The 23,705-nt window shown below is 42.6% G+C and overlaps 11 protein-coding genes across 11 annotated transcripts; 4 read left to right on the forward strand and 7 right to left on the reverse strand.

Annotated features, from left to right (window-relative positions):
• Nucleotides 1-961: 961 nt before the first annotated feature.
• Nucleotides 962-1,597, reverse strand: PADG_06937 (uncharacterized protein; the record flags this gene model as incomplete). The annotated part of the gene is made up of 2 exons (XM_010764190.1): nt 962-1,483; nt 1,556-1,597. 2 exons carry the CDS (start codon nt 1,595-1,597, stop codon nt 962-964), a joined length of 564 nt encoding a protein of 187 aa, XP_010762492.1.
• A 325-nt stretch (nt 1,598-1,922) lies between these two features.
• PADG_12209 (uncharacterized protein) lies at nt 1,923-2,627 on the forward strand (the record flags this gene model as incomplete). Its single annotated transcript, XM_010764291.1, has 1 exon — nt 1,923-2,627. The coding sequence occupies one exon, from the start codon at nt 1,923-1,925 to the stop codon at nt 2,625-2,627; it is 705 nt and encodes a 234-aa protein (XP_010762593.1).
• A 126-nt stretch (nt 2,628-2,753) lies between these two features.
• Nucleotides 2,754-2,975, forward strand: PADG_12210 (uncharacterized protein; the record flags this gene model as incomplete). The annotated part of the gene is made up of 1 exon (XM_010764292.1): nt 2,754-2,975. One exon carries the CDS (start codon nt 2,754-2,756, stop codon nt 2,973-2,975), a length of 222 nt encoding a protein of 73 aa, XP_010762594.1.
• Nucleotides 2,976-4,096: 1,121 nt separating this feature from the next.
• Nucleotides 4,097-4,285, reverse strand: PADG_12211 (uncharacterized protein; the record flags this gene model as incomplete). Its single annotated transcript, XM_010764293.1, has 1 exon — nt 4,097-4,285. One exon carries the CDS (start codon nt 4,283-4,285, stop codon nt 4,097-4,099), a length of 189 nt encoding a protein of 62 aa, XP_010762595.1.
• Nucleotides 4,286-4,685: 400 nt separating this feature from the next.
• Nucleotides 4,686-5,511, reverse strand: PADG_12212 (uncharacterized protein; the record flags this gene model as incomplete). Its single annotated transcript, XM_010764294.1, has 3 exons — nt 4,686-4,888; nt 4,991-5,350; nt 5,457-5,511. 3 exons carry the CDS (start codon nt 5,509-5,511, stop codon nt 4,686-4,688), a joined length of 618 nt encoding a protein of 205 aa, XP_010762596.1.
• Nucleotides 5,512-7,228: 1,717 nt separating this feature from the next.
• On the reverse strand, nt 7,229-8,985 carry PADG_06940 (uncharacterized protein; the record flags this gene model as incomplete). The annotated part of the gene is made up of 4 exons (XM_010764043.1): nt 7,229-7,722; nt 7,754-8,226; nt 8,301-8,770; nt 8,869-8,985. 4 exons carry the CDS (start codon nt 8,983-8,985, stop codon nt 7,229-7,231), a joined length of 1,554 nt encoding a protein of 517 aa, XP_010762345.1.
• A 1,702-nt stretch (nt 8,986-10,687) lies between these two features.
• On the reverse strand, nt 10,688-11,496 carry PADG_06941 (mitochondria fission 1 protein; the record flags this gene model as incomplete). The annotated part of the gene is made up of 4 exons (XM_010764191.1): nt 10,688-11,017; nt 11,160-11,253; nt 11,395-11,413; nt 11,478-11,496. The coding sequence occupies 4 exons, from the start codon at nt 11,494-11,496 to the stop codon at nt 10,688-10,690; spliced, it is 462 nt and encodes a 153-aa protein (XP_010762493.1).
• A 412-nt stretch (nt 11,497-11,908) lies between these two features.
• Nucleotides 11,909-12,744, forward strand: PADG_06942 (uncharacterized protein; the record flags this gene model as incomplete). Its single annotated transcript, XM_010764192.1, has 3 exons — nt 11,909-11,935; nt 12,001-12,398; nt 12,567-12,744. 3 exons carry the CDS (start codon nt 11,909-11,911, stop codon nt 12,742-12,744), a joined length of 603 nt encoding a protein of 200 aa, XP_010762494.1.
• Nucleotides 12,745-13,826: 1,082 nt separating this feature from the next.
• PADG_06943 (uncharacterized protein) lies at nt 13,827-15,221 on the reverse strand (the record flags this gene model as incomplete). Its single annotated transcript, XM_010764044.1, has 1 exon — nt 13,827-15,221. One exon carries the CDS (start codon nt 15,219-15,221, stop codon nt 13,827-13,829), a length of 1,395 nt encoding a protein of 464 aa, XP_010762346.1.
• Nucleotides 15,222-16,879: 1,658 nt separating this feature from the next.
• PADG_12213 (uncharacterized protein) lies at nt 16,880-17,077 on the forward strand (the record flags this gene model as incomplete). The annotated part of the gene is made up of 1 exon (XM_010764295.1): nt 16,880-17,077. One exon carries the CDS (start codon nt 16,880-16,882, stop codon nt 17,075-17,077), a length of 198 nt encoding a protein of 65 aa, XP_010762597.1.
• A 490-nt stretch (nt 17,078-17,567) lies between these two features.
• On the reverse strand, nt 17,568-19,286 carry PADG_06944 (uncharacterized protein; the record flags this gene model as incomplete). Its single annotated transcript, XM_010764193.1, has 3 exons — nt 17,568-18,309; nt 18,433-19,024; nt 19,193-19,286. 3 exons carry the CDS (start codon nt 19,284-19,286, stop codon nt 17,568-17,570), a joined length of 1,428 nt encoding a protein of 475 aa, XP_010762495.1.
• Between the last annotated feature and the right edge of the window lie 4,419 nt (nt 19,287-23,705).

The raw sequence follows: 23,705 nt of genomic DNA on the forward strand, positions 1-23,705 counted from the left end.
CTCACACGAAATACGATTTTCACATTATTCTCTTATCTACGGCGATATGTGGCGTACGTTGGCATCGACCTCCCAATTCCTTCTCTCGTTCGGATACGTCCTTGAAAATTAGCCTGGCATCGGTTGCTGATCGGGATTTAGTTCCTTTTCCCCTTCTCCCTAAAAAAAAAACTTTGCTGGTCGGTTGCTTCCGGTTTGAAGCATTTTGCATATCTTCTCCATATCTTTCCTCTCTCGGGTTCAAACTTAGGATCGGCATTATATTCTCACTTATGTTTTTATCTTCTTCCATTTATTTCTTATAGTCCAAAACCTTTAATTCTGGGGGATTATTTGCACGGAACAAACTTTTTTTTTCTTCTCTTTGGCGGGTTATGACGCTAGCTTTTCCAAATGGTGCTCACGGCTTTTTATTCCTTATATGGTTCTTGAATTTTTGATATCCGTGTGTGTTCTCCTGAATCTGTTTTCTCTTTCGTCTCTCAATTCATAACCGAATCCGACTGCTCTGTTTCCAAAAGGCGGAAATAAATCTTGAAGACATAGAAATTAGTTAGATATATCTGGGGAAAAGTAATATTTCTGATCTCTGGGCGCATAATATCGTGATGTGTAGCTACTCTAAAAACCATGATGAGGAGTTTCTCCACTGCTGGGTGAACCACATCACGTACTTCATGCAGCATTAAGAATGTGTAATTTTGGGGGTGATTTTAGGGTATCAATATGGAAAACGTCAGCTAACTAAAGGGTATATCAAGCAACATAAAGAGAACTATAGCATGGGAAAATAGCAGGAAATAGTAAAATATAACTCAAGAATCTGAAAACCAAGAAGACTCCACCCATTCAACTCCTCTAGTCACCGCAATCGCCCCATAAAATTACCCGACCCAAAACCGAGAGTAACAGCAAATCACAACCCCTCCCCCCAAAATCGCCTTCCGCAACCTTTCCCCATTTACCCCCTCCCTTCCACGGCACCTAATAACTCATCAACCATCTCCCCCAGCCTCCTCATCTCTCTCCTCTTCACCCTCCTTTCAGCCTCGACAACTCTCAACTCCTCTGCAAGCCGTCTAATCCGTTCTTCCTGCTCCGCCTCACTACTCCCCACCCCCGGCAACACGCTGATAAGGTACTCAATCTGTTGCTCCTTGATGATAAGATCGCGTGCTAGCTCGCGCTGACGCTGCGCGAAGACCTCGGCGGTGTCTGGGGTAGGTTCTGTGGGTGACTGCTGTTGTTGAGCTGCTTGTTCAGCAACAGGGGTGTTGGGTTGCTGTTGTGGTTGGGGAGTGGAGGCAGTTCCACCTGTTGTCGTTGTTGTCGTGGCGGTGGCGGCAGAGATGCCGGGAGGAGGATTTTTGGGGATCTTTTTCAGTTGTGGGATTGCGGTGGGGATATTGGAGGGGCGGATTGCGGCGGAGTGGTCATGATAGGTTGTTAGGTAGCAGAGGGTTGCGTAGAATTGGGTTGCGAGCTAGATACGGGTCGTTAGATTTGGATTTCTAGTCTTGCGTTCTTTCAATTCAGATGACGGGGCCATATGTACTTGATCTAGACATGTTTGTAGTTGTGTGAGGATGTCCGCCATCTCAGGGTAGCACAGCGGACGGCAGAGCGGAGATGAGTTGATGCGGTGTTGAGTGTTGCAGGTGTACCAAAGTAGGATGAATAATGGAATGAGGTTAATAGGAAATATACGTAGGAAATGTTACTGTTGTATACTAGTAGTGGGGTTGACGTTAAGATGTTGAAGTTCAGTTGAGGATTCTGTTCATTTCCAAGTCAACGACGTTGATCTGGCTTGGCGCAGTGCTGATCTTCTCCGCAAACACCCCAAAAAAAGGGTAAACATTAAAACAACAACCAATTTCAAGAGTTCCGTTGTCTTTCTTTATCCTCTCAGCGTGTTCACGATGATATGTTCCTGTTCCCTCTTGGTCCCCCGCATCCACCCTCAAAGTCCCCGCAGATTACTCTCTTCAGCTCTCCGCCCGCCAATCCCTCCCCCCTCCCCGACCTCTAACCACCATGACCTCCCTTCATTCCTCGACTACGCAGCCAGAACATCTCTCAACCCTAAAAGTACAACATACGTAGGTACACACTACGAGTACACCACCAGAGAAAGCCTACGCCGCTTCGCTCTCGATCTGACCCGCATAGGCGGCCGCCTAGACTCCGGTATAGATCTAGTGGGCACCTGGCATCTCCCCGACTCGGGTTTACATCCACTGCGCGTCATAGTGCAATGCAAAGCTCTGAAAAATAAACTCGGCCCAAACGTGATTCGGGAACTGGAGGGGGCGTTTTTAGGAGCCCCAGTGGGATGGCGTGGTCAGGGCATACTGGGCATGCTGGTTAGCTCGAGAGAGTCTACGAAGGGCCTGCGGAATGCGTTGTCGAAGAGTACGTATCCATTGGTATGGATTTTCGCGGAATTGGATGGTCATGTCAGGCAAGTTCTGTGGAATGAATGTGCGGAGGATGTGGGCTTGAGCGGGCTTGGGGTTGAGGTTAAGCATGTAGTTGAAGCGCAGGAGCATGGCGGGTTTGATAAGACAGTGTGTTTGACGTGGAACGGGGAGGAAATTAAGGGACTTGGTGGGAAGACTGAATGAGTTGATGGCTGGTTGACGAGATGATGTATCCGCAATCAATCTCCGTACTCAGACCGCGTACCCACGGCGAAGCATGGCTTTATCCGACCTCGATGGTTCACAGCGAAACGCTAGGGTTTTCTATCTATGAAAGTAGATAAACGATCTTATATTGAGGCATTCCCAAGTTCAGGATTGAACCAGTCGAATTTGGAATATTTAGGTGTTGATGGGCAAGGAAAACCAGAGGCCGCACCATGTGCCATGCGGTACATGGTCACTGGAAAAGATAAGCCAGATCGCGCGGTTGAGCGTCAGAGTCCAGGGGGACTGACCTCATTAACAGGAGATGAGGAAAGAGAAGAATAAAAGGCAGTAATTAAAACGATGCCTGGCGAACAAACCAGCCCTTTATCAGGACGTGTTCAGGGTGATCGAGTTTAACTGGATGCCTCATGAACACACACATGACAAATGCCTTCGAGGGCTCATCATGGACCGAGAAGCGGGAATGGTACGATTTCTATTCCGAGAGAAAGGGGGATTTGACAATTATTGCAGTAGAAGGCGCATATACAAGGCTCTGCATGCAGCACAGACTCTGCTGACAACCAGCACAAATCAGCATAGAAGCCTCAAAAGCATGAACCCTGCCGATATATATAGACATTTCTTTCAATAATTAACGGTTTGAGTTGCTAGCCAAGGTTGGCTCCCGAAGTCGAACAAAGCTTTCCCTCCGAACCACAATGCAATAGATCCAGCCAAGTCATAAAAACAACCCACGTCCATCCAACCATCCGCCATTATGCTAGTATAACCCCTCCATCCCCGTACTTTTTCAAAGTAAAAATCCCCATATCCAAACCCAGCATTAAAAACCGCACAATGTTAAATGCATACAAAGCCAGTGCAATAGTTTTCTCCATGGTCACGGTATGCCATACGGCAGGTCCATTTGTATCTTCATATTCCACACACCAAGTAACTACCCGATGGCATAATTTGATAAATCACTTTTCCCTCTTCCTAATGAACTTCACAGGGTCTAGCTTTCAGGGATATCATGGATGACTGATCCGCAGTTGAAAGCACTGCCGCGACGTGTTGGCGGATGTTCGAGAGCTGGATGGTATCAGGTAGTTCTGTAAGATGACGTTTATGGGCGATGTTGCATCCTTCTATCTAGTTCGTTTGTACGATCACCCGGGCTGTTTCACGCGTTGGGGATATCTCGCTTGCCTGAAATTAATACCCTCTCGATATAATTTCGAATTCACTAGTCCTAAGGGTCCCTGCTTTGCAAACCAGAATCGGCTGACAATGGCGTGTTCATATTTATACGGTAGCTTATTCTTCCTCACTCTCGTAAGTTCATTTATCATAGATGTTTGAAATGGAGTTACAATCATACACGCGTACATACTTGTCTCCTCCTGCACTCGCTTTCCAAAATAGCCCTCATCGATCTCATCAATAGCATTAGCCAATTACGGCTGGTCAAAAACCTCCCATGGCTCCCTCACTGACCCAATCGACATGGGTATAGCCGCCCTGACCTCCATCGTATGCTTTGGAAGCTCTGCGTGGTACAATATGAACAGCATCAAAGATATAGCCGGTGTCATCGCATTCGCTGGCGGATTTGCAAGCTTATGCCCCTTGTTTTTCGAAGGCATGAATGCAATCCGAGGAGAGTTTGTTTGGAGACTGTATGTTGGCCGGGGTAGGGAAGGATAAGGTGATTGATTGTTGTTCGTAGGTAAATTTCAGGTATTGTGATGAGGATGTTCGAATTTGGCACAAAGGGTGGCGCTATATATGGTATTGATTCATCCTTTTTATGTATGTAGCATCTTTAATTTGTTTATAATTCTAGTATGATCCAGACGGTATATGTGATACTCCAATGGATGAGTGGCAGACAAGGCGGGTGCATCGCCCGTCATCTGAGAAAAGTGAACAGATGCTAGAAGTCGCAGAGAGATTACAGAGCACCGATACTCGGATGCGTTGTGGAAGCCCAATGAATGCTAAAATTAATTTCCTGAACATGGTAAAGGAGCAGGGAGTCACATCTCATTCGTTCCAGCCAGGGACTGGCCAGCCATTTCTTCCTCCACCTTCCTCCGGCCAGCCGTTGGGCACCGTCGCAACTTTCGGTAGAATATACCTCTTCTCGCAGCTGGTAATGCGACTGCATGTCAAGTTGCACAAACCAAATGTCATGCAGTAGCACTGCGCTGCTGGTGGGCAATACACTGCTGGCATTTGCATAATGACTTCATAGGATAAATTAGTTTATATGCAGGGTGGATATATAAAAGGTGGAAGAAAAAGGAAAAAAAAGAAAACAACTCTGGAACTAGAAAGCCATGACATACTGTGCCACATATACTCCAGAATCCGTCCACTAATACGGTCCGGAAGAACCGTTTCCATGGCCCAGAGGCGTATGCGTTCATAGGTCAGTTTCGACCTCTTCCTTACTTGGTCGCGTGTCACTGCGAACTGAGACGAGCACGGTGCCCCGACAACCGACGGGACAGGGGTATTTGGTAGCATGGTTTCGAATGCGGATGCGTAGGCAGCTTCTGTGAGTCTGCGATCTTCGGGACCCTTCTCTATGGGATTTAATGGATACAATTCGTCCGGACACCCGGGAATCCATGCGCAGCGGAGCGGAGCGTAGCCAGCGCTGAACACATGGGGAAGGCGAAGAGATTGTATGATTGGGACAGCATCTTGGTAGTACGTTAGAAAATATCTCAGAAATGCACACTTATGCAAGGTATCAATGTCCTTGAAAGGAATGGAACTTGAGCTAGAGGAGTGAGTTGTTGAACATACCGTAAATCGGGTCATCGTTATGCCATTGATAACGTTCACCATGCATGAAAACCATGATATCTGGCAGTTTGTCATAGTGATCGATAATATATCTATTACCCTGGTGTCAGGAAGTTCAGTGGCACCCAACATGAAAATAAACGATATACTGACGTTAGATATACCATTGATTCTCTTGCTTTATTTACCGGAATGGTCAACGGTGTGTTCGCATCATCGACGATATAGATGCTGGGATGCCAATCTGACAAATGCTCTGTAATCCATGTCCTTTCGCCCCCCTTAAGGCTTGCAACAACTAGTTCCTTAGATTGAAGAGTTGCAAAGGCCTGTTTCCAAGATGAGGTTGTCCTGTTTGTTGAGCCTAGCAGAGGTATATCAAGACAAAGATATATGATTGAGATAAACAACAAGAATAGAGCTAGAAGCGTCCTTGAATGGGACTTCAAAACGAAAAGAAGAAAGTTCATTAAGATCAATTTATTATTAAATGGCAAGCAATGTAAACCATTCCTTTCCACCTGCAGATCTTTTATTTCGCTGTATTAATCTAGTCCAATGGATTCTCCAAAACAAAGGATCCCGTCGTTGCTACGGGGCATTTCCCCCAGCCAACTAACGGGGTTTGGGCATCACATGACTTGTGCATTTTGGAGCGAAACGTTCATGCAATAAACTAACTTGGTTAATCATAGAAGTTAGCGAGGAAGTTCCATCCTCATTATCATGAGGTATTCCGTCACGTATATGTCAACATTGGAAATTCAATAGCAATCTCACATGAACAGCGACAATGTTGCCTAGATGAAAGATCAAACTCACATGCCTCATGAACTGCTTCATGTTTGATTTGGTCGTGCCCAAAGCAACACAGTGCATAGAGAATGAGTATCACTCCACTGCATATTAGCCAGAAATAACCAGGATATCCCCATCCCTGTCCAGTCAGTGCATGCGTTTGTCCCCTTTAACAAACATACAGTATCTCAATTCGGGATAAAAAGGTCCATCGGGTTTGGCTGAAGGTGTAGTCTACGTTTGCCGCTGCTGTCGTCGAAGGTTAGCATTCAGAGGTATGTAGAGCCTCAGATAGGAGATGTTTAACAAAATCAGGATAAAAATGAGATGAGACTGAAATGGACGTTCGAAAGCGTGACTACTAGGCTCTGAATGAATGCGCAATGTATTGAATTGGGAGTCGACCTTATCATCTCAGTGTGTTCTGGTAAGCGCGATTCGGGATCAGGTCGGGTTTGGTTGGGGATGGGCTCTGTTTAGCATGAGTTCACTTCCGGTTTTTCAAAGCAGAAGTGTAAAAGTCAAAATTAAGGGCATGGGACTGGCAATGTGCATTACTTAATTTTATTTCACGGTACGCTGCATACAAAAATGCGAACATTATAATAAGGAACAATCATGGGGTTGCTGTTAAACCGCCACCAGCAGCATCAGCCAACCATTTTGAAAATATAAGAGCAAGAAAGGGAAGCAGGAAAATATTGAATTACGAGGGTATAGAAACACTGCGTGGTCAAAATTAAGGCTTGGGATAAAACAAAGTGAAAGGAAGGGGAGAAGGGGAAAAAAGGTCAAGGAGTTCCCCATCACCAAGAAAACATCTAGTCAGGAGGACAAGAAACACCAAACTTTATTTCCTCGTGGAGAATCGGCGAAAACTAAAATCGGAGGAAGTTGTTTTTATCAAGAGAGATTCTCCACCTCGAAAAATCACTTGCGCTGTGCTAGAAAAGCAAAGGAAAGATCAACGACCGCTATTGACTTGCAGTAGTCTGGAATAGAAGCGCAACAAGGTTTGCCGTAAAGTCATCACCATATCGATGGCATAATTTAATTGGGTGGGTTGATGGTAGCCGGGTCGAAAGCGGAGGTGGAGACGGATGACGTGAGACGTAATGGTCTATTTTAAGACTGAGGAGTGGAATATGATGGGAAACAAGTTGAAAGTCGAAAACGGTAACAATCGGAACTTTGGTTATGACTGTCCATTGATCTTTACATTTCAAAACATATCTGGCAAGTATCCTATCAAGACCAGACGAATCTCCATCATTTTTAATGCGAACCGTGACCAAACCAATTCCACAAAAATCCACCAGAGCCGGAGTGACCTGATCTCTCATTCCTAGGCGACCGAAGGAGTCCCTCGGGTTGGCTAGATCGTAAGCCGCCACTGCCACGATGCGTAGGTGAAGGCGGTTGTGTTCTGCTGGTACTTCTGCTTCCCGATCTTGTGGAGTGTGGGGAACTGTCTGGAATAACGTAGGGTTCCAACATACTTCCAATTCCACTGGCGGGGGAGCTGGTGCCAGAGCCTGACCGGGAACCAGGCTGTGATTGCTGCGGTCGTTGTTGCTCTGAGTCTTGAGGCGTGAGTCTTCGTCGGCAGTGCGGACAAGTATTGTGTTCATCCAACCAACGCGATATACAGTAAGTATGAAACCAGTGATCGCAGGGTAACTGCGTTATGATGCAATCCAGCTCCACATGTTCCATACAGATGGCGCAACTGGCTTTCCCATCATATCTATCAAGCTCTCCCTTCTCCTCCAGGAATTTCTTCAAAGTTGGAGTTCCAAGGAGCCCAAGCTGATGTGGGGTGGCAGGTTGATCTCTGTTTTCGTTAAATCCCCCGGTCCCCAGATCTATGCTTTCAAGGAGCGTCGACATAAACGATCGCATGATTGCCACCTCATCCGTCGGTCCAACGTTTTGTATCCGTCCACGCTCCCTTGTGAATTGCCCAAGTACACTGAGGATTGCACCCTTATTAGCTAAAACTTCAACCAACGCATCGTATATTCCAAGGTAGAGAAATTAACTCACTCTTCCAAATGTGCAAATGGATCGACATCCGTCTGCGGGTTGTTGGCGTCTCGTGGAGCCAAATTCCATCTAATCCTATATACGTTGTCTTCCCCGGTGATATCAAGACCTGTATTGACGGGGTCATCAGCAGTCATGGGAACTGGTGAATGTGAACTCCTAGTTCTAGGACTTCGTCTCTCCCGGTTAGGACGGTAGCTTGATAGGGCTTGGAGAAGAGCAGTAGTGTTACGAAGGATTGCAAAGGGGTCGCCAATGGGCATTTGATGTTCGGTTGGATTTCCCCGCACAGCACTCCCAGACGAGTTAAAAGTAGTTCGAGTAAACGTAAATCTCCCATCACCCGATCTGTAGCGATGATATGTCGTCTCGCCTGGCCCAAGAGCTGATGTATGATCAGGTCGATGGCGGTAGAAAGTACTGGCTTCTATGGCGGATGCGGGATCTGGTAGGGGGTCATTTGCTTCTAACTGGTAGTCATAATTTAGTTAGTAACCCTGCCATCGACTGCCTATTCTCCCAGATATGTAAATGGATGGATTGAACAGTATCAGAGATAGATACTCACAATTTCGACAAAATCGGACTCGCATATTGGACACTGTAGGGGCGTTCCTGCTTCCCGTGTCCATGTGCTCTCGCACATGTAGCAGTACAGCCTCTCAAAATTGGTGGTGTCAGCCATGGCTGAGGTTTAAGGGCTTCAGAGACTCTGGGGTAAAATATCACGTATTGGTCAGGTCCACTGTCGAAGTTGATACTTGGTGAAGATAAATCCTGATTTGCCGGGCGAAAGGGAGTGCGATCATAGATCGTCGGATGTTCGATTGCGGATGTGGCAAAGTCGACCAGATCGTGAGACGTATACCTTTGCTTTGGGGGTATGATGTGATATGCTGTTAAGAAACCGACTACGTATATGTATTATCCGGTAGATGTCATTCAAAGGCCAAAGATGCGTTTAGATGGAGTGAAATAAGCGATGGAAGAAACTTGCACGGCGGAGTATTTAGGTTTCGTTGCAGCAGGTTGGTTAGTTACCATAAGGAAGACAAAGTATAAAGGATCAAACGGGATCAAACACAAGGAGCAACACTGAATCGTTGAAGTGATGAAAGTTGGAAGCAAATGCTGGAGAGTCCGTCCTGACAACTGTTGGTCCGGGCGGGCGGAGTTCATGCAGAAGATGAACCCAAGACGAAGTTGAAGGTTGACGGTTTGAAGATGACGATGGTTGCTGGCGATGACGTTGTTCTAGCCCCGGTTCTGAATTTGGCTTGGTTGCTTAGTGATCCTTGCCTGCTGAAACCCAATCAACGGGGTTTTCACCTCAGTAAACTGAACCCCTCATAACCTCAATTCATAGTTCGTACCTCATACCACGGCTTCAAAAGGACAAAGAGGATTGCTGAGATGATCTTTACCTTTGATCCGCCACCGATGGAGGAAATGGTTTTACGCAGTCTAACTTAAAACCAAGTTGTTTTATTCCTTCCTAGTTTTTCTTCCAAACATTTTTCATTTTACGATAAAGCTAAATAAATGAAAACTCGCCGCCACAGAGAGTTGTACTTTTCGCATTCCGCAGCAAATATTTGGCATCTCCAAGCATCAAAGCCAGGGAAATGAGCGTACCATGGGGCCCCATGTTGTGCCAATAAGGTGGTCCATCCTCTTGCCCCTCCGGCTGCCTACCCGGTATGCTTTCATCCATCTTTTCACGGGATTCCGCCGTTTCCCCTGGGCAAACGGCTAGTTCTGACTTTAAGCAAGGTTGGTATCCTAAGGACCCGCTAGGTATGTTCGTGAATCTTATGGGGGAGGGAAATAAGAGACACACCTGTTTCAAGTGTGTTCTTCTAAACCCTGCCTACCAACCTCGCTGCTGACGGAATCCCTGTTCCCGTTAGCTGCCAGGATGAGGAACAGGTACCCAAACCAAGTACCGTCATAAACAACAAACGCTATGCTAATATTACTATATGTATCCTGTATATGTAAATATGTGATTCGAATCAAGTAGAGATGTTTATAAAAATAAAATAAAAACTCGGAGTCATTAGATAAAGGACGTTGCTCAGGTGGAAAAAAAAGGGGGGGAGGGAAAGAATCAAGCAATGGATCGGCAGCTAGCGGCAATCATCAAGAATTCCCATCCCATCAAGGCTACAGAACCACCACCCCTTTCATCTAAAACGCTTCCCAAATGCTAACGCCCATTGTTCTCCATGCTATCTGGGATATCATATCGGCGAATAAGCCGTCCCGTGCTCCGCGACCCAACGCACATAACGGAAGATAAAACTGGCATATAATCCCAAATTTCCCTTCCAGCTTTACCAGTTTCCTGCTCCTCTTCCCTGTTCTTGCCCTGTTCGACTCCCGCCTCACCGCCTCTTCGCCCCCTTCATAATTAATCCCCCCACCACACCAGCAGCAAGCGCCACACCACCCAAGATCGCAACCCCAACCAACCCCTCCTTCGCAACCTTATCGTCTATCAAAGTCCTTAAACTAGCAGCCTGCAAATTCCCAGGCTCGTGGTCGAGTAGGAGATCGTTATATCTGCGCGCCTCGCCGTAGTTCCCTAGCTTGTAGTTGCCCAGTGCGAGGTAGTAAAGACATTCGCGACGTCGTTCGCGGGCGGTTTTAAAGATTTCGGAGAGGAGGCGGACGCCTTCTTGTTGTTCGTGGCGGACGTTGGATTTTATGAGGCCCTGGAAGAAGGGAAACGGCACGCGATGGTTAGTTATGATGTGTCTGATGAATATGGAGAGGAGTTTCTTGGGTGGCTGAAGGGCGCAATGGGGACTAGAACTGGGGGGGAGCGCTGGGTGTTTGGGAAAGGGATGTAAGTACCCAAGCATAATTGAATTTTGTTTGTACGCCAACATATTCTCCTTCTTTCTCGTACTGGGCTCGGAGGACTTGCAGCTCTGCAGGTTTTAGCGGACTATTAGGTTAGAAGTTATACTCGTCAGCTTTCTTTCTTTCATTTCGTTCCCTCCGAATAGACAGATGATTCTGATGGGACTCTGTAAAAGGTCTCCTGAAAAATGCCATATCCAGAATAGGCTAGAATATACAAACTGACCTTTCAGCATCCGCCGCATCTGGATGGATAAAGATATTAGCAAGCACGTAACGGTCAGCAAGAGGGATGAGGGGGGAACATACATGGAAGATTTGAACCCATAGATATATATATAGAATGATCCCGATATCCTGTTGGCTGTCAGAGCGCCTTTACAATGGACTTGGATATTAACGAGAACAGAGTGCCCGTTGTGATGGTCTTACCGTGTCTGCACTTGTATCTGCTCGATAATAGTAAAATAATGTCTTCTATATCCAAAAGAATCCGGCAACCTGATTTCCGTGGCGCGTTTGCGTCAGCGGAAACAAGCGCCAAGAGGTGTGGCGTCCAACTCCGAGGTTACTGCCGCAACGGGCCAAACGTCAACAAACGCAAGCCAAACCTCTGACCCATCATCATCATCAGCGTTTCTTTACTTCAACAGCAGCTATGGTAGATTTCAACGGAATTCACCAGAAAACCAAAACATACCCTTAAGCTTGAAACTACGATATGCACAAATTCTATCAGAATGCTGCTTGAAGAAGATCCCGCAACAGTTCGTCTTCCCTTCCCTTCCCTTCCCTTCCCCAAATGTAAACTCCCGCTGATGGTCCCCACCAGCTCATCCAACACACAATCGGCAACTTCAACATCCAACCCGACAAACTCGCCCTAACCCGCATAAACGACTCCCTCTCCTCCCTCCAACAAGCCCGCGACCTACGCACACGCGAAGCAGAAATCTCACTCCGCAAACTCGCCCGCAACCTCAACACCTTAAACGCACAACACGCCGAAAATGTCGCCTCGCACGATCCCGCGCGCCATGCTGCGTCCATCGTAGAGCTGGATACAAAGAAGTTCCGCATTGCGAAGGCGGCATCTGAATTGGAGATTGAGAGTGAGCGGTTGGAGGGGGAGTTGGAGATGTTGAAGGCGAGGTTGGCGGAGTTGGATGAGCAGGGGTTGGAGGGAGATGAGTTGGCGAGAAGGGAGAGGGAGTTGGATGATTCGACTATGTATGTCTTTCTATATATCCTTTTTTCTTTTTCTTTTTCTTTTTCTTTTTCTTTTTCTTTTTCTTTTCTTTTTTTTCAGGGCTTCTTCTGGTTTTGTCTGCTGTATAAACTTCTAGCAAAGACTGACAAAATGCTTGCGCCCGTCCACACATCATCTATATTTTACAGTCTGCGTCTCAAAATCTACCGTTCACTCGGTATCGACGTCGAAGCTGATGAGTCGGGCAACTATAACAAAGCCATCATACGGAATAGTCGCAAGGGGGACGTACACGTTGTCAATATCGATCCCAAATTCTCGCGGTTTTTCTACGCCAACTACTTCTGGCAAACAATGCAGGGGTGATATAAACACTTTTCTTTCTATATTATGTTCTCGAGATGATTTTACGATGGTTCCTAGACTTTTCTTTTCCCCCATCGTTGTTCTACTTATTCCGTGTTTCAGCTGAACTGGGTGTTTGATGATTTTTGACCATTGGAAGGTGGAATGGAATGGTGTTCGGTGTATATATATTTCTTTCTTGGAAACGGATGGCAAATGAGAGGTTATTCATTCCTCAACACTGGTTATCCATTTGGCTAGAGATGAATGCTTATGATGCACTTTAATTCATTTTAAAAATGAATTGTTTTTATTTTACTTTGACTGCTGATGTGACATATTCTGTAGGCTAGAATATACTTTTGATTGAGAGCATCATATAAAAATATTATTTCAATGCTTTTTATTTTGATATTATATAGTTAATCTACATTCTGAACTCAATAGATATACATTACAAGCGTAGTTACTCAGTAATTAGTAGCTGCAAGATTATGTACATTTCATGCAAAATAAATATTCGCTGAAAATTTATTGACACTTAGCGAGTTCAAAATATTCAAAAATTGCATAATTTAAAAATATATATTTTATTATGTATTAAAATTAATAATATTATAAAAGATATCTAAATATATTAAAATTAAAAATTAAAAAAGTAAATATTAAATTAAAAATTAAAATTTTTGATAAAAAAATATAAAGATTAGAAATATAACTTTATATAGTTATTATTATTAATTTATTTTACTATTTATTTATATATATAATATAGTTCAGTAAATACTAGATAAAATAAAATTGATTAATCTTTTTATTATTAATTATAATAAAAACAACAACTATTACTAATTTAACATGATAAAAGTTATAATTTATTGAAAAAGTTGCTTTCTATAGTATGAATAAAACTTTCTTCAAAACTCTTATTCTATAAAGCACAGCATTGTAACTAAGTCGTTGTTACTTCTGAGTGAGATTTAAACATGAAGCTTGATGTTTTTGCAGGAAACTTTCTTCACAATAAGACCCTTGCTATTGATTGCAAGGTATAAATATGAAATATAGACTGAGCAGGCAAATCCAAAACTCAAATAAATCCTTTAAAAGCTATTCCTCCTTGTTGTGCTTGTTGTCCCACTTCTAAACATCATCGACTCCAGATGTTCATCAACGCCTTTCAGATCCCCTTTCCTCTGTTGCTGTTGCCGTATTCTTAACTGCGGCGAAATTCCAAACTTCCAGTGATCAGGAGTCATCGCTTTCTCTTCATCTTGATGAGAGAACCTCCCCTTATCCTCAGGCCCCCGGCGTACTTTTAAATAATGATTGAGTGTCTGGGAGAAAACGACGAGCGCAACACTGACCCACGGAATCCATTGCCCGATTTCCTTGGGTTGTTCGTTGCTCGGAAGGTCTTTGATCCGAAATTCACTCATGACAACATTAACAATAAAAGCGGAAAAATGGGCAACGGCGAAGTAGAAAGGGGCATTTCTACAGAATGGAGCCCAGCGAGATGATGGCTTCGGAGGTTGAGGACCCTTTGGTGACCAAGATGACGCGGATGTTGATGCTGCTGATGATTCCCGTGCTGACGGCGAAGAAATCGCTTGTATCGACACATTCAGATCTTTCGGCTTGCCGGAATTCTGCCGATTTTGAACAAAAGTTCCAATCCGACGCATTCCGACTACTTCCGTTGCTGACATTGCCGGGGCTAGCTGTGGGTCTATAGGTTTATTCCGTAACACCGTACGAAGTATTATCTCCAAAACAATCCAAGTGAAAACGTAAATAAGTGTTGCTGGAAGGAAAACTGAGGTGATATCCCTTGGGCGATTAGTGTGGTTAGGAAAAGCAATAACGTCATTATTGGGGCGGAAAAGCCGTCTTTCGGGAGGACATGTGTAAAGACAGTCCCCAGTAGGGCTAGGAAATAGAGAGCCATTGAATGAAATGGTTTCATTTCGCGCAAGGCATTCCGGTGTTATGAAACCAGCTCCATTTACGTGTATGCACGATGCCGTAAAGAGTGCACCGAACATCAACAGAATCCCCCATAGTATCACGATCAATCGTTTTCTTTTATCTGCACACATCAGTGTGGACGACCAAGTCAAGATAGGGGCGGCGAGCATTGCACCCGAAGAGGTTATCGCAAATACTCCGTAGACATCCAGGTCTATGGATTTTCGGGCGGGACTGACCATCAGCATGCCGTGTATGGCCGCCGCTCCACTGTATGACATTGTACTGGCGAGAGCACCCAACACCAACCATTTCTGACGACGGGCAATTATGACAAATATCAAAAGGGTGTAAAAGAGAAGCCGTTGGAGGAGGTTATACGGCCCGCTCAAGGGGAAAACACAAATGACGTCCGGCCCATGTCCACCGTAGAAATTGAGATCATCGTTTGCCAATACACATGTGCTCCAGAAAATGGCGAGAAAGAACACACGGACTGGAATGCTGGGCGCCTTGTCAGGGAACATGCTGGATGTTTTGTATTCCGCTGAAGCAAAGAATGCAGCTGTCAAAGAAAACTTCGCAGTTACCGTTTCAGAGAGGTGGGAGGAGCTTATAAGAGCGCGCTCAGCTGTTATCTTTCAGGCTGTGCTTCTATGAGAAATTGTCCGTAGCATCATCATCTTCATCATTAATATTATTTGGAGAAAGACAAGATTCGATCCGTTCAGCGTAGAGAAAAGAAGCTTTCCATGAAAGCTCGCCATCCTCGGATAATAAAGGTCTCTCGAAGAGACAAGCTGGTGATCATCAAACACAGGTTTGCATGTCCTTGCCGCCAAGGACATGCGTGGTGGGATAACTAAAACATCACATTGGCCCACGATGGAGGTGGCTGCGGCTGAGCCAAAGTAGCCGTTTTCTCTTCGTATTCCATCCAATCTCGACAGCAAAGTGAATGAACGGAATCACGATTCACAATCCCGCAACAAGTTCCACCGGAAAGCAGCATGGCGGAGTTGGTCATGCTGTGCCATCTTTTGGATGCCCGTGTTCAAACATTGAACATTGGAAGAATAAGGAGACGGAGTGGTTAACTTTGCACTTTTACCAATTGGAGACCTGGTTGTCATGTAACTAACTGCCTCAGCAGCTGCTAACAAGTTCATAGCTATATCTTGATCAGAGGACGAGTACAGGTGCGTTCATGAGTGAATTCCGTATATTTCATCATGGCTTGTCAGAATTCATTCATAACCTGGGGATACCCCGCATTCTCAGCAATGAAACAATCAAGACTGTCCCACCTCGTGTTTGAATTGGCCTACGGAGATTTGACCCGTTGTTTAAACTCTGTAGTATTGAGGGGTTTCTCTTTGACATGTCCTCTCAGCCTTGAGCCGCCTTAAATAAGGCAGTGCCCACAGCGGTGTTGTCGTACTAGGCCCATATCCATTGACAATGAAAGCGCACAGATCCCAGTCACCAACTGCAGGAGAAAACTATGATCAAACAATCGTTCTTTAATTACCAGCTGGAATATCTGCCGGTTAGTTATTCAGAAATCATCTCATGCGTGGATGCGCTCCATAAGTTGGCCTTGGCCCTGGCACGGATTTTAACAGTTGTCCTGAGTGGTTCGAGATGCTGCAGTAACTCCGCTGTCTGAGGATTTTCCCATGGGCTTAAAGGTTAACTACTCATCAAGAAACCCTAAGGTAAATTCCGAACATCAATTATCGGTATGGCGTTCCTTGATGCCCTGGTCCTAAGGTCATCCATATCGATATTATTTCAGACGCTATATGTCCCTGGGGGAGGTTTCCTCCCAAACCCGGCACTGTCCCAGTGGGCCTAAAGCTGATACATTCCCGCCCAAAAAAAAGTGCTTCATTGGATACCGCGACCTCCAACAGGTTATCTATTTCGTTCTATCAGAAGACCTACCCAGGCGGTTCCAAAGATGAATTTCAATTCGCATGGAAGCCATATTTCATAGACCAAGATCCTCCGAAACGAAGCATATTGGTGCAAGGTACGGTTCGAATCCACGCGCTTTCAAATTTCGTGGAAACTTCCAAACCCAATTCCCCCACCATTCCAATTTGATCACTGGGATTCTTTAAAACAACACTCACACTCTATACATATGGGAGGGAAGTAAACAGATCGCATGCTCGGCAAAATGGTACCCAAAATGGTACAAGCAGCTCAAACACGCCTAAAGCGAGTTGGTGCGGCCCGGGGTATCAATTTCAAGTTCAGAGTGTACATGGGTAGCTCAAGGTTTGCGCATGCACTCTTGCACATTACGGGGGAGGAGAAGGGCAGGGGGGGATGTCAGATACAGAGTAAACTTTCCGAAGTGCTGCTCCAGTGTTAATTTGAGAGAGAGGAGGATATTAGTTGTCTTGATACGCTTGAACGGGCAGGGGTGGAGGCGGGGTTTGGGGGAGGAGGGGGTTAGGGGTTGGTTGGTGAAGGCGGTCCGAGAAATGAGGTGCTGTATAGGATTGAGGAGCAGCAAAGGCAGATTAGAGACGATATCCAAGGGGTACCACATTATGTTATGGGTGGCAAGCATCATATTTAAGGGGCGGTGGATGTTACGGAGTTTATTTGGGAAAGTGGTGATTAGGGAAGGGAGTTCAGGAGTTTGATTCGCTCTCAGTAATGGCAGAATGCGATATGCGCGTGTATCAAAAATAGTTCCCATTATACATTGCAAGGTTTGGTTGGTTTTGTAAGACGATCGGGGAGTCTGTTTAGAGAGCATTAGATTTCCAGAAACTAAAAATGATGCTTCTAATATATATTAGTGATGATTGTGTTGGAAGAGAGACAAGGCTGCCACCAAGAATACTAGTGAAATATCACTTTCTGGTTCCGTTCAACTGAACCGCATTTATGTTCTTCGATATATCCGAAATTCCTAGTTCAGAATACGCCTCACCCTTACCCGCCCTTCCCGCCAGATCCTTTAAAACACCCGCAAACCACTTAAAATCGTCCAGCTCTAGATAAACTTGCGCACTCAGCCGTGCCCACATCCATCCCCCATGCGGGAACGTTGGCACCGCAGTGTTGTGTTCAAACATGAGTTTCTCTTGTATCCATTTGCCAACAGCCATTGCATTTCTACCGTCGATGACAGGATACGGTGATTCCTTCTCAACATGTCTGCCACTGCCATCATCAACAGCAAGGGGTAAACGAACGTTTGCGAAAGCACATTGCCGGAGCTTACTGGCATCTGCCACCTTGGGGTCAACGCCAGGCTCGCTCATCACATCTGTGCCGAGTATTTGGGCCACGAGATTTCCCCCCTCGTGTGCCAATTGCAGGCAATACTCCATGATCTTTTCCTCACCACCGCAGACCTGCTCGCGGAACTTGATAGCTGCGGGAATGCAGTAGTACGGGGAATCGTCATTCGTAGCGACAAAGTCAAACTGGAATTCGAAAGCTGATTTCAAGGCAGGTCTAGGAATCGGGAGGCCAATCTCCATAATTTTTGGTTCGAAGCCGTGCGAAGTGGGCATCGTTGTGCGAATTAGGGGTTGGTTGCGAGCAGGGACGTGGAAAACTGCGCAGCCACGGGGCACGAAAAGCCATCTGGGAGACAGTGTCAATTGGGAGCCCTAGCATATGGTATTGTGGTAATAAGGCCTATGGGTTTTTTATGTTTCCCCAGAGAAACCATCTTACGAAAGAGATATAAGAAAGAGGAAAGCATACTTGTGGCAGTTGCTCACGAAAAAATCAGCATCCAACTTTCCCAAATCAAGCGGAATATGACCAATTCCATGCGCACCGTCTACACAGCTCAAAATACCTTCTTTCCTGCACTCCTCCACAAGTTGCTCAAATGGGAACCGAACGCCAGGGTTGCTAACGATGATATCAAATAGCGCCACTCGAACATTCAACCCTTCCTCCTTCGCCTTCTTAACCACCTCAACAAACCCCTTCACGATTTCCTCGTGGGTGGTTGGGAAAGAGTAGGGAACCTTTCGAGCTTGGACTGGCGTCGTTTCCATCAACGAAGCGATGAGTTTCTCGCACGCGGCATACACAGTGCTAAAGTAAATAATGACGTCTCCTGGTGCGTAGACAAAGTTTCTAAGCACCGTGTTCACGCCCGTTGTGGCATTTTTGGTAAAGACAACTTCGTTCACAGGAACTTTAAGCAACCTTGCCAACTCCTTTCTAGAAGTGTCGACATATTCGGACTGCAGATAGCGGATGAACAGATCCGGTTTTGATTCGAGCTCATCTTGAAATTTCCGGGCCTCCGCTTGGACAGCACGGGGGAAAGCTCCATATGATCCTTTGGATGGTTGTTAGCAGAGCCAATTGCTAGCAGCAAGATTTCAACGGCGTTAAATATGATAATAGGGGCTAATGAGCGCATGTAATCAACACTTTCGAAATTCCATTTTCAGCAACGGAATAAATAAAAAAGAATAACTGCGGAAACCTGAGGTGGTAGATTTACCGTGGTTCAAATTCCTATATTTGGGATCGAAAAGGAAATGTTTGGCCATTGAATGCCCAAATGGGGTCTGTTCTAGTGCTTCGACGAATCCCATGTTGAAATATTATGCTTCTGCAAACATATATCTATATATCTATATATCTATACGCTGCAGGCATATGAAGGTGAGATTCTTAACACCTTCAATTGTTGCTGCTGTGATTGTTCAGAAACATCAGTTAGTTTCATGCCACTCAATTTCTCCATGAAGTCAGTCACCTAGCTGTAGTTAAATCCTAAGTAACTATATAGTTATGTTAACAAATTCACACTGAGTGTCTTCCACTTCTCTCAGATAAATAGACAAAAAAAGACTTATTGATAAGAAAGAAAAATGTTCCTTTGAACTTCCCTCCCTGTTGGCAGGAATCAATTGACGTATAACCCGTAAATTGCACCGTGCAACAGTCGATGTAGCAGCGCGGCAATCCAAGAAATATCTCTCTCATGTGACTCAACGTGCTCTCTGGACTCTACTACGGGATCCTTCGGATGAAAGGCTTACTAATCGTGCCGCGGCGCAACCCACACCTCAAGTGGGTGCTACCACACCAAAATGATAAAAACACCAAAATGATAAAAATCTTGCAATTTCATCATCTTCATCATCTTCATATAACTCACCACAATGTCAAATAAGGATAAAAATATTGAAGACTGTATTCAAAAAGCTGTCACTTATCATCAAAAAAACTCAAATTTTAAAATACTGTCTCTGTCATGAGAATTTGAGGTTTCTTATCAACATTTCTAAACATATATCAATGGAAGAAATCTAAATACTGCAAAAATTCCAGTTAACAAGAGATTAAATGAGAGTTAGAAGAATGTGATTAAACAATGAGTCAAACTGTTTGATGAAAAGAATTGTCCTCTCACAGCTGAACACATTGAAGATTTTACAAATTTAATACTTAGATGTTCATATATAGATTCTACTATCTCTTCTTCAAAAATTTAGCAAGATGTGAATTTATAGATTCATTGAATGTCTATCTGAGTATAAGAGAGTGAAACAGAAGTCAATGAATTCAAAGAAAGTAGCAGTTGAAGATATTGAATATATCTGATACGTATGAGCAATTGAATAGATAGGATAAATCATGTCTAATTCTCTTCTAATAAGATGAGCGAATGCCCTGCTATATATACACACTATAATTGCTCTATATGGTAGGAGTGATCGCATAGGATAGGAAATATAGAAAAGATTGAGGCCCCTGAGTGGATTAGAGAGGGGCGAATAGAGAGTGGATACTAATATAGAAAGGGGCGGAACGCCAGGGGTGGAACGCCAGGGGCGGAACGCCACAGGTAATAATAGAGGCGGAACGCCACAATATCAATACATGATTTAAATATCTTCAGATTATATTTAAGCAGTATCAATTTCACATCTGTGACATATACAACTTCAATGAGATTGAATTTCAAAAAGAACAAAAACATGAAGAATGAGTTATAACCACTTTTAAAGAAGTTAATTTCATTATTTCTTCATTCTTTTCAAGAGATTTGATTATAGTTATTAAATATATATTCATAAATAATTATGTTATTCTGCTATTAATAATTTTGATCTTCAAAATATACTTGAAGAATTGATATATGCAGACAGATTTACCTAGCAATTATAGAATTGCTATATCAGATACTAAATTTACAAATAATGAAATTGAATTTGAATGACTTAAACATTTTAATACTGCTACAGAAAAGAGACAAAAGAAAAGTCATCAATTACTTTTAATAAATAATCATAAATTTCATATTACTGAGAAGTTCATATAATATATGAATCTTTATAAAATAATTCTATATGAATTTTCATTATATATCACTTATTTGGTATAATCTCTGAATAATTTATCATTTTAACAATATAAGTATTATCATTTAAAAGCAATTAACTATGCTGCATGTCATGGTTTTGTTAAGTATGAAAAAAGAATAGTTTCTACAAGATCTCTTAGCTATGTGAAAGCAGATCTTTAAATCTGATATAATAGCTATAGAATGAGCTTAACATGATATATATTCATGAAATTCTGACTGAGTTCTTAATACTCTTAAGCAGTAAATCTTATCCTCTTCTTCACTACAGATTTATGAAGATGAGAATGATTCAAATCATATATCTATCTTTCTTTCTCAGTTATTTTTATTAAAGATAATTCAAAAGCTGAAACATCATATTAATATTATGGAAAACATCATATAAAGTATTAGAAATACTTTTGATCTGAAATCACTCACTTTGACATGTTGTTTGAATAAGATATTCAAAGTAAGTCTAATTCATATGAAATTTAATAAGCAACAGATCATTGAATTAAAGAACTTTCTCAACATCAGTAAATACTGAAGAGCTAAAACAACTCATCATCAGATTTAAGTAGAAGGAGTTCTCACTATTAAAGATGTCAATAGAGAAATCAAGCAGCATAAGAATAATGAAGCTGAAAAAGAGCAGAATAAGAAATGATGAAGACTTGAAGTTAATCTCATGAAAATTGACAATAACTCACTCATATCACTGACAGAAGAGGAATTAAATCAATTTAGAAATGACATACATACTGAGAATGATGTAGATAATCTTTTTTATTATAGATTAGCTACTGGTTGTTGATATAGAGTGCAATAATGAGAATGTGATTCAAGATTTTTATCATTTTGGTGTTTTTATCATTTTGGTGTGGTGCACCCACATGAGGTGTGGGTTGTGCAGCGGCACGATTAGACTTATACTATTAATTAGTTACGTGCTGTGGGGCGCCGGGGAACGCTGTGCCCAACAATATAAGGGGATCAATTTATTAAGTTGTCTTCATCGACTCTAACGAAGTTAATCCTCAAGCGAACCGAAGATCGATCAAACTATCATCAATTTTCTAACCCATTCATCTCAACATTCAATTACTTCATTAATTCCCCACCATCCACTCTTCCTCTGTTCTCGCGTAGATTCATACGAATGTTAGATTCACTTATTGTCATTGATGATGATAATTGAGCGTCACGGTCACGGGATCTGGCCAAGGCACCGCTGCCCTTCTACACCTTATGATAGGAATGATATTCATACTTCCCAGCCTTTCTACGAGATGATTATGAGAATTACGCTACTGACTCCCTTACCCCCCCTTAATCGGTTATGGCGGCATCTCATCACATTCCCGGAAGAGAGGAAGTCTGATAGGAGCCCTATATAGATAGCTATCTGCCCTTCTGTTCATAGAGGGTCAGTGATTTGTTCACAATATATCAGAGTTACTGGAATACACATACAATTCTCTATACAACCACTTGTACCTCTAATTCCTAGATACCTCTTCTATTCATAGGCAGATTGTCTGATTTCTTAACTAGCCAAGCCCATCCATTCAGCTTCTCTTAGAACCATCTTACATGATGTTGCTGTTGACGCTCGGTCTCAGTGCTGTCTCATTACAGTTTGAATTATTTGATCTGACTACTTGAGGATCTAGTTGAGCTTTTGATGACACGTCTCATAATGAAGAGGTGCTTGAAACTCAACCCGCCTCTGAGATGTAATATGCCTAGTGAGCAGAATTCAATCTTTCTATACTTAGTAAATATTACACATCTTCAATATCTGCGTATTTTAAAATCAACTCTTTTAGAGATTCTAGAATTTTTAAATCAGTTAGATATTTTGACATGAAAGAAATTTTTATTTTATTGCTATTATAATCGTTTTACTTCTATATTTATAAAATGAAAAGAAGATATAGATTCAACATTTAAAGTCTTGTTAAAAAAAATTTATTATTATTATTATTATTATTATTATTATTATTATTATTATTATTATTATTATTATTATTATTATTATTATTATTATTATTATTATTATTATTATTATTATTATTATTATTATTATTATTATTATTATTATTATTATTATTAAGTATATGTAGTTAAAGATTATAATATCTATTTAACTAAACTTGAATTCAACTACTTTATAAATCTAATCAATAAATATAACTTAAAATATATAAATATAAAATTCAATCTCAAGATAATATAGTATTTAAAAGATTTTATATAAAATTTTAACTAATTATTATACTTTCTCTTTATATATATTTACAATTTTATTAAATAACTTTTTTAAAAAAAAAATATAAATCAATTTTTTAAAATTTAAATCAATAATATAATTGATCAAAAACTTATAGAATTCAATAAAATATTTAATTTTTTATAACATTTGAACAAAAATTGAAGATGTTATAGCACAACTACTAGTTGTTACAGCGCTGTTGCTAGTAATATAAAATAAGATTAATTCATTCTGATCTCAATCATATTCAGTTGCTTAGATTGATCTGCTTCAATTCTCAACTGTCTATATATATTCAGCTGCTCATTTATTCTTATATTATAATCTCTAGTTTAGTATTCTTATCATAGCTATCTAGTAGATAAATGAATTGAACTTTTG

The sequence above is a fragment of the Paracoccidioides brasiliensis genome (genome assembly GCF_000150735.1).
Source record: "Paracoccidioides brasiliensis Pb18 unplaced genomic scaffold supercont2.10, whole genome shotgun sequence".
Classification (NCBI taxonomy): domain Eukaryota; kingdom Fungi; phylum Ascomycota; class Eurotiomycetes; order Onygenales; family Ajellomycetaceae; genus Paracoccidioides; species Paracoccidioides brasiliensis.